The sequence below is a fragment of the Oncorhynchus tshawytscha genome, unplaced genomic scaffold, assembly GCF_018296145.1.
Source record: "Oncorhynchus tshawytscha isolate Ot180627B unplaced genomic scaffold, Otsh_v2.0 Un_contig_7238_pilon_pilon, whole genome shotgun sequence".
Taxonomy (NCBI): domain Eukaryota; kingdom Metazoa; phylum Chordata; class Actinopteri; order Salmoniformes; family Salmonidae; genus Oncorhynchus; species Oncorhynchus tshawytscha.
In genome coordinates, this window is record NW_024609722.1 from 138437 (window position 1) to 148731 (window position 10295).

At 44.8% G+C, this 10295-nt stretch overlaps 1 protein-coding gene across 1 annotated transcript; it reads left to right on the top strand.

Annotated features, from left to right (window-relative positions):
* The first annotated feature begins 2365 nt into the window (after nt 1-2365).
* LOC121845637 (oocyte zinc finger protein XlCOF6-like) lies at nt 2366-7317 on the top strand. Its single transcript, XM_042317265.1, has 2 exons — nt 2366-2467; nt 4504-7317. The coding sequence occupies exons 1-2, from the start codon at nt 2366-2368 to the stop codon at nt 6055-6057; spliced, it is 1656 nt and encodes a 551-aa protein (XP_042173199.1). The 3' UTR covers nt 6058-7317.
* Nucleotides 7318-10295: the final 2978 nt, after the last annotated feature.

Consider the following 10295-nt stretch of genomic DNA (forward strand, 5'->3'; position numbering starts at 1 on the left):
CATTTGTGGGAAACCTTTCACTGAAACGGTAATTAAAGATCACAGATATTGTTCTATTATATTGTTCTATTAAGTAAACATGAAATGGTGACGGGGAAATACAGAACATTTAAACATTTGATGGACTTGACAGAAATAGAATGTCACGACATATTTGACGGTACAAATGGCTTTTGTCCCCATTAGGACGGTTTACTGGGGGATCGCGTAAAGTCATTATTATGCGCACGAGCACAGAACTCAACTAACCTCATTTTTCCCCCCCCGTGCGAATCTGGCATGTCCAGTAATTTTCACATGGAGGGAGAATAATAATTCTAGCCGGAATAACCTACAGTTTTGTTTTTTTTGGCAAACTCCAAGATCCTCTGATAGTACTTATCCTGCAGAATCGACATCACTGTGTTTTGAGCGCTACAGTTTAACAGGTGCTGCTTGCAGTTTGGGTAAGAACATGGGAACAAAGAGCTGTGCAGTGCTAGATATGTACATAGCCTACAGATTAATTCAATGTGTCTGTCATATATCAACTTTCCTCGTGCCTATTTCTCTTTTTAAAAGAGTAAACGCATGATATTGTGCCCATGAATTGATAAATGGCCAAATACAACAGCTTGAAATAGATGTCAGCATACAGTTCACGGTTCTTATTGATATTATTTAGATTTTCTCCAATCTTAATGCAAGTCAATATTATATTAGTCTATCCATAGACAAGTTCAATATCTGCACGCCTAGAACAGCCTCCAGGCTTCTATCATAACGGTCAAGTTTGAATGAGGAAAAATATAAATAAATTACAGTGGGCAGTTTGGTAAATAACTGATCTCGTCCGACTTGACCTTTTCACCATGTCTGCCTATTTTTACACAGGTGACCTCACAAAGAGATTCCATTGTTCTGGTGACAGGAAGAAGATCTGGTGTTCTGAGATAATACTCACCCTGGAATAACTGGCAAAACAGCACCTCCTGAAGCTTCCTGTGTGGTGCAGCGGTCTAAGACACTGCGTCTCAGTGCTAGAGGTCGTCACTACAGACCCTGGTTTGAGTCCAGGCTGTATCACAGCGGTCTAAGACACTGCATCTCAGTGCTAGAGGTCGTCACTACAGACCCTGGTTTGATTCCAGGCTGTATCACAGCTGCCTAAGACACTGCATCTCAGTGCTAGAGGTCGTCACTACAGACCCTGGTTTGATTCCAGGCTGTATCATCTCAGCTGAGGGTCACTACAGACACCCTGGTTTGATTCCAGGCTGTATCACAACCGGCCGTGATTGGGAGTCCCATAGGGTGGCGCACAATTGGCCCAGTGTCGTCCGGGTTTGACCCGGTGTAGTCCGTCATTATAAATAAGAATTTGTTCTTAACTGACTTGCCTAGTTAAATAAAAACTACAACTCCCAGTGTAAAGGGAGACATAGGAGACACCTCATATTAGTGACAGCTACGGTCAATAACCAGTTGTTGTAGATTTTTTTAAACCAAGAAACATTCTAACTCTGCTGAGACAAAATGAGTTCAGAGAAGGAAGCGTTGATGGATGAAATCGAAAAGAGTTTATGGAATTTAACTGAGGACAATCTATGTTACCTGTGTGAACGTCATGGCAAAGATGCATCTGAAATTAAAGGGATGAATCATCGCTTATTAAGGCGTAAAGTCATGGAGGAAATGTGGGACAATACGGATTCAATGAAATCAGAGGAGCAGGGAATGTCTTGGTTAGTCCAACTGAAAGAGGACATCAGAAGGATACAGGAGGAGGGTAGCAGTGCACTCATGAGTCCCGGCCAATCAGATGACGTAGACTGGAATGAAGAGGGAGGAACTAGGTTGCCTAGCAACAGACTGGAGGCGAAATCTGATTTAGAGAGGCACACACCAGAGCAGAGGGAGAGTGATGTGACTACTTCCCAGTCTGAAAGTGTTTTTCTCAAACCACACTTGTGCACTAAATGCGGTAAGGGTTTCCATCAGGCCGGCTGTCTTAAGAGACACCTGAGAACTCATACGGGGAGAAACCATTTGTTTGCCCTCGTTGTGGGAGGGCTTGGAGTGATTCTGGAAACTTAAAAAAGACACATGAGAAAAACTCACCCAGGAGAGGAGATGGTTGTTAAGAGGGTCGACACTCAGAGGAGTGACCCTACAGAGAGTAGGGAGGAAATGAATGTGGATTCAATTAAATCTGAGGAGCAGGGAACGTCTCGGTCACTCCAGCTGAAAGAGGAGGATGCTTGCGGTGTGCCCGTGAGTCCCAGCCAGGCTCAAGCTGATGGTGTAGACCGCAACGTTGAGGACAGGGATTGGTTGCCTAGCATCGGACTGAAGGCGGAGCCCATGAGTTCCAGACAATCCGATGATGACGCTGCAGAACGCAAAGAAGAATGGAACGAAGCGGGGAGGCGCTACGTTGCCTAGCGATGGACTGGAGGCGGAGTCAGCTCGAGAGCGCCACAGTTGCGTGAGTATTTCCCAGTCATTATGTATTTTGTTTCCCAACAGTCTTTCCTTGATTCCCCAACCTTCTTTTTATAAATGCATTGGGAGGAGAATAACGGAGGCTCCAGCTCTTGGACTTTGTCTTCCAAAGCATTTTGAGAAGGAGGCAGAGTCATCGAGGATGAGAGTAATCGAGGATGAGAGTCATCGAGGATGAGAGTAATCGAGGATGAGAATCATCGAGGATGAGAGTCATCGAGGATGAGAGTAATCGAGGATGAGAGTCATCGAGGATGAGAATCATCGAGGATGAGAGTCATCGAGGATGAGAGTAATTGAGGATGAGAGTAATCGAGGATGAGACTAATCGAGGATGAGACTAATCTAGGATGAGAGTAATCGAGGATGAGAGTAATCTAGGATGAGAGTAATTGAGGATGAGAGTAATCGAGAATGAGAGTAATCTAGGATGAGACTAATCTAGGATGAGAGTAATCGAGGATGAGAGTAATCTAGGAGGAGAGTAATCTAGGATGAGAGTAATCTAGGATGAGAGTAATCTGAGGATGAGAGTAATCGAGGATGAGAGTAATCGAGGATGAGAGTAATCGAGGATGAGAGTCATCGATGATGAGAGTAATCTAGGATGAGAGGATGAGAGTAATCTAGGATGAGAGTAATCGAGATGAGAGTAATCGAGGATGAGAGTCATCGAGGATGAGAGTCATCGAGGATGAGAGTAATTGAGGATGAGAGTAATCGAGGATGAGACTAATCGAGGATGAGACTAATCTAGGATGAGAGTAATCGAGGATGAGAGTAATCTAGGATGAGAGTAATTGAGGATGAGAGTAATCGAGAATGAGAGTAATCTAGGATGAGACTAATCTAGGATGAGAGTAATCGAGGATGAGAGTCATCGAGGATGAGAGTCATCGAGGATGAGAGTCATCAAGGAGGCAGAATAATTGAGGATGAGAGTAATCGAGGATGAGAGTAATCGAGGATGAGAGTAATCGAGGATGAGAGTCATCGAGGATGAGAGTCATCGAGGATGAGAGTCATCGAGGATGAGAGTCATCAAGGAGGCAGAATAATTGAGGATGAGAGTAATCGAGGATGAGAGTAATCGAGGATGAGAGTAATCGAGGATGAGAGTCATCGAGGATGAGAGTCATCGAGGATGAGAGTCATCGAGGATGAGACTAATCGAGGATGAGACTAATCTAGGATGAGACTAATCTAGGATGAGACTAATCTAGGATGAGACTAATCTAGGATGAGACTAATCGAGGATGAGAGTAATCTAGGATGAGAGTAATCGAGGATGAGAGTAATCGAGGAAAGACTCTTGAGACTTCAAAATTCCTTGACAGGAAGGAGAGAGTTTCCCACACTAAGGGTTTTTCTGGATCAAAAATGGATTTAGGGGTGGGCGTGGCATGGGGGCGTGGCATGGGGGCGTGGGGGCATGGCATGGGGGCGTGGCATGGGGGTATGGCATGGGGACGTGGCAATGGGCGGGTTCGGCCCATTGGCTCAGTTGAATTTTGGACAGCATTTTAGAGGCCCCCCCTCTTGGCGGTCTACAGAATTCTTAACATTTTTAAGCCAATTTTCTGCAACTCTTCAAATTTCTCCATGGAGCTGAGAGAGATTTTTAACACATTTTTAAAGCAACATTTTTTTTTGCGTTTCTACGTATTCTGCCATGGACCTGAGAGAAGATTTTGCCGTTTGAAGCTAATTTCCTTGAACTCTATGCATTTTTCCATGGTTAATGCTGTTTTATTTTGCTCAAACAAAAAAAAATTAAATCAATTCTGCTAAATTAATTGTTTTGGGCATTGTTTATTCTCCCTGACTGTCTAGTTTTTATTTTGATGATCGTTAGTTCTCAGATTACATTATTGATACATGTATCATTCTGTTATCTTTTCTACATACTTTCTATCTAGTTTTAATCCTTTACCCTGAAAGTGTTTTTTCAGGACTTGAATGGCAGAAAAATCCCAGCACCCTGATTTTTAATTTCATGTCTATTTTTCTAATTTCCAGGACAAGCCTCTCTTGCCCTCCTCCACCCTCGCAGAGTCCCCGAGTTGTGCCTCTCCCGGTGGCACTTTATTGTGCGGTCTGAAGAGGGTGTCTGTGTGGCTTGTCGACTGCAGGAAGACACCGGGGCAGAGTGGCCTTCAAATGCACAAGGCAACACAGACAGGAGAGAAACCCCACAGCTGGTCTAATGCTGAACAACACAAAACCCTCTCAGGAGACAGGCCTGGCTCCCATATCTGTGATCACTGTGGGAAGAATTTTACCACAGCAACCAATCTGAAAAGACACTTCCTGTATTTGTCTGGAGAGAAACCATACATCTGCTCTGAATGCGGAAAGAGATTCACGCAGGCCGGCAGTCTTAAGATACACCAGAGAACTCATACTGGGGAGAAACCGTACATCTGCCCTCGTTGTGGGAAGGCTTGGAGTGATTATGGAAACTTAAAGAGACACATGAGAAGGCATACTGTTAAACAATACACGGTGAAACCTCACCACTGCTCGGATTGTGGGAAACAGTTCATTGTAAAATCAAGCCTTAAACATCACCGGCTAGTGTTTCACACAGACCACCCTCATCGCTGTGGTCAATGTAAGAAGAGCTTCATAACTGCAGAAAGACTGGAATCACACATTAAGACACAACACCCGCCAAGGGATCCTCTGAAGAACCCACACGTGTGCTTTGAATGTGGAAAGGGCTTCCATCAGGCCGGCTGTCTTAAGAGACACCTGAGGACTCATACGGGGGAGAAACCATTTGTTTGCCCTCGTTGTGGGAGGGCTTGGAGTGATTCTGGAAACTTAAAAAGACACATGAGAAAAACTCACCCAGGAGAGGAGATGGTTGTTAAGAGGGTTGACACTCAGAGGAGTGACCCTACAGAGAGTAGGGAGGAAATGAATGTGGATTCAATTAAATCTGAGGAGCAGGGAACGTCTCGGTCACTCCAGCTGAAAGAGGACATCAGAAGGATACTGGTGGATGCCAGAGGTGCACCAATGAGTCCCAACCAATCCGATGATTATTCTGAAGACGGTGACGAGGGAGTGACTTGGTTGCCTAGCAACAGACTGGAGGCGAAATCTGATCTAGAGAGGCACACGCCAGAGCAGAGGGAGAGTGATGTGACTACTTCCCAGTCAGAAAGTGTTTTTCTCAAACCACACTTGTGCACTAAATGCGGTAAGGGATTCAAAAAAGCCGGCTGTCTTAAGAGACACCTGAGGACTCATACGGGGGAGAAACCATTTGTTTGCTCTTGTTGTGGGAAGGCTTGGAGTGATTCTGGAAACTTAAAAAGACACATGAGAAAAACTCACCCAGGAGAGGAGATGGTTGTTAAGAGGGTCGACACTCAGAGGAGTGACCCTACAGGAAGTAGGGAGGAAATTAATGTGGATTCAATTAAATCTGAGGAGCAGGGAACGTCTCGGTCACTCCAGCTGAAAGAGGAGGATGCTTGCGGTGTGCCCGTGAGTCCCAGCCAGGCTCATGCTGATGATGTAGACTGCAATGTTGAGGACAGGGATTGGTTGCCTAGCATCTGACTGAAGGTGGAGCCCATGAGTTCCGGCCAATCCGATGATGACACTGCAGACCGCAAAGAAGAATGGAATGAAGCGGAAGGCGCCCTTCGTTGTGGGAAGGCTTGGAGTTATTAAAGAGACCCATGAAAAGAGCTCAACCACCACCCAATCAGCATGTCCCTTATCCCTACCCACCACCCAATCAGCATGTCCCTTATCCCTACCCACCACCCAATCAGCATGTCCCTTATCCCTACCCACCACCCAATCAGCATGTCCCTTATCCCTACCCACCACCCAATCAGCATGTCCCTTATCCCTACCCACCACCCAATCAGCATGTCCCTTATCCCTACCCACATCAGACACCATGGTAACCTGGTTTACACCTGTCCAATCCCTTATAGATGTGTTGACTACTGTGCGATGTGTTTTAAAGGGGGGTTATTTGATGTTGTAGTTGTTTTTGATGGAGACAGGTTAGAAGTAGAGGGGGAGACAGATGAGGAGGGAAGACAGTGAAGAGTAGATGCAGGAATTGAACCCTGGTCACCATTGGGAGGCTGAGGCATACATAGAGCATCCAGCTGTGCTACCACAAGACTACAGGCTATATGTACTAGAGCTGGGACATTAAACCAGTTGTAATTGTTTTTAATGGAGACAGGTTAGAAGTAGAGACGGAGACAGATGAGGAGGGAAGACAGCGAAAAGTAGATGCAGGGATTGAACCCTGGTCTCCAGTGGGGAGGCTGAGGCATACATAGAGCATCCAGCTGTGCTACCACAAGACTACAGGCTATGTACAGAAGGAAGCATTTCTAAAAGTATTGGAACACTGCCCTAGACTCAGCCTGTCCCAAATAACACCTTATGCTCTACATAGTGCACTACTTTTGACCCCTGCCCATCGGGGTGCCATTTTGAATTCAGGATGTCCCAAATCCCAACTTACCACATGCCCTTGCTTGGCCCTCACTAGTGCTGTGGCAGTCAGCAGGTGATTGGCAAGCAAATAACTGCCAAGTAAATAACTGCCAAGCAAATAACTGCCAAGCAAATAACTGCCAAGTAAATAACTGCCAAGCAAATAACTGCCAAGCAAATAACTGCCAAGCAAATAACTGCCGGTCTCATGGCAATTGAATGTTTAATTGTCATAAACATGTTTAGCCTACAAGCCACTGATGCAGACCTTTGGGCTCCCGAGTGGCGCAGCGGTCTAAGGCACAGCATCTCAGTGCTATAGGCGTCACTACAGACCGTGGTTCGATTCCAGGCTGTATCACAACTGGCCTTGATTGGAAGTCCCATAGGGCGGCACACAATTGGCCCAGCGTAGTCCGGGTTTGGCCGGGATAGGCCTCATTGTAAATAAGAATTTGTTCTTAACTGACTTGCCTAGTTAAATAAAAAAAATAATATATATATTTTAAAGTATAAACATTTATATCACAATTGAACATAGCTTAATAAAAGGATATTTTCCCCAAACGATTTCAATGGAAGTGCACACATGCGGCTATTCTGTGTTGAGAGGTTAACAAAGAAACCGGTTCTCTCATATGCTTCATTCAGAGTTATTTATTAGACTTTAATTGTGATACGAACGTTGAGATATGTTCTTATTCTTAATATATTAATAAGGCTGCATGATGGGACTCTGATGATTTGAAAAAAAGTCTCAAGCTGAACACACTTCATCAGTCTCTCATTCACAATTTCACTTGACAATATTCTCAGCAGGCCTCGAGTTTCCCGGTGGCTGTAATGCCCCATAAAAAAAAATCTGTGCCTTTTACGGCCAATGTGGGTGTTATAATAATTATAATTCCTCTCACTCACATGGTTCCTTCAGATGTAGCCAATGCCGTCACGTGATTGGTCCATCTCACAGTCATTTCAGCTAAGAAGTAATGAAGACAGACACATCGGGGGGCGTAACTGCGCGCCTCCAATTCCGAGGCGCATATTGAAAATGTTAGAGAACTGTCCACATTTTACTTTTCGTCAGCCAATCAGATGAGTCGGTCTGACCAACAGCACTAGCTTATGCCCAATGTACTATCCCCCCATAGTGCAAAAGTTGACCTATGCTATTGGTCAACTGTTCTTCAGTGCAATAAATAAATAAATATACTGTAGGACAGTTGTGGGATGCGATAGATCCCAATTGAATACAGCAACTCGCATCCAATTTCTTTATTTTTTTTAAAGCAGTGAGGCTGATGCAACAGATCAGAACGTTTAGCTTAAAATGTTGATAAACTATTAAGGCTTTTTCTATTGGTCTTTTTCTTCACATTAGAAGCGTATCAATGATTAGCACACATTTAATAGTTTATTTTAAAAAGGTGCATTTAATAGTTTATTTTAAAAGGTGCATTTAATAGTTTATTTTAAAAGGTGCATTTAATAGTTTATTTTAAAAGGTGCATTTAATAGTTTATTATAAAAAGTGCATATTTATGGTGAAAATGATCTTCCCCAAACGTGAAACTCACACAGCTTATGTCTGCCAGTTAGGCACCGGTTATAAAGCGGTTTAATATTTATTATCATTATCCTTTATTTAACTAGGCAAGTCAGTTAAGAACAAATTCTTATTTTGAACGACGACCTTGGAACAGTGGGTTAACTGCCCTGTTCAGGGACAGAATGATAGATTTTTACCTTGTCAGCTCAGGGGATTTGATTTTGCAACCTTTCGGGTTACTGGCCCAACTTTAACCACTAGGCTTTAACCACTAGGCTACCTGCCGCCCCTACACTCTAACCACTAGGCTACCTGCCGCCCTACACTCTAACCACTAGGCTACCTGCCGCCCCTACGCTCTAACCACCAGGCTACCTGCCGCCCCTACGCTCTAACCACTAGGCCACTTTAACCAGGCTACCTGCCGCCCCTACGCTCTAACCACTAGGCTACCTGCCGCCCCTACACTCTAACCACTAGGCTACCTGCCCCTACACTCTAACCACTAGGCTACCTGCCGCCCCTACACTCTAACCACTAGGCTACCTGCCGCCCCTACACTCTAACCACTAGGCTACCTGCCGCCCCTACACTCTAACCACTAGGCTACCTGCCGCCCCTACGCTCTAACCACCAGGCTACCTGCCGCCCCTACGCTCTAACCACCAGGCTACCTGCCGCCCCTACGCTCTAACCACCAGACAACCTGCCGCCCCTACGCTCTAACCACTAGGCTACCTGCTGCCCCTACGCTCTAACCACTAGGCTACCTGCCGCCCCTACACTCTAACCACCAGGCTACCTGCCGCCCCTACACTTTAACCACTAGGCTACCTGCTGCCCCTACGCTCTAACCACTAGGCTACCTGCCGCCCCTACGCTCTAACCACTAGGCTACCTGCCGCCCCTACGCTCTAACCACTAGGCTACCTGCCGCCCCTACACTCTAACCACTAGACTACCTGCGCTCCCTGTGCTTCGTTTTAAGGAGTTATTTGGCCACTTTAGTTGTGATAAAAAACTTATCAAAACATATAGGCCTATGGGCTGGGCTACATACGGTGTGCGACCTACGATTTGAAGAAGTCGCAAAAAAACGCATGAGTTATTCCTCGCCTTACTGCACAAGCTGGGCGTCATTCGCATGTGATAATACATAATCCACAAGTGATAGGCTAATATTGTCACCCATCACACTATTCTTAATTTAATCTTGTCTTTACATATACTAAATTATATGTGTGTCAAATTAGTTTTGATTTAGAATGGACCATTATCATGCACCTGTATCGAAATGGGGGTATGGGGGAAAGAATGTCAACTATGCACTTAAATAGCAAAATGGAGGATGCTTTTCCCCGTGGTTCATTTTCATGCCAGCCAGGTAGGCTATACTCCTGTTGTAAAGAGAAGCAATGTGCTTAATATTAGGAAAGTTTATAAATATAATAGGCCTAGCCTATAGAAAGCTGATGAGATCCTCCTCTTTTTAATAGAGGCCATCACTCTGTTTTCTCACGCAGTTACTCCTCTTTTTAATAGAAGCCATCACTCTGTTTTCTCACGCAGTTACATAGCCTATAGAAATGTTGCACAACATGAGCTCATGGGCTCTCATGAAGTGTTTTGATGAGATGTTTTAATACATTGATGTCAGAGTGATTTAAAGGGACGATACAGTGCTGAGTACCAGGCAGTTAATTTGGTAGGCTACTAATGACCATCAGTAGCATCAGAGAAGCCTAATTACCGTGTCTAAACTGTCACGTGGAATTTGACTGTC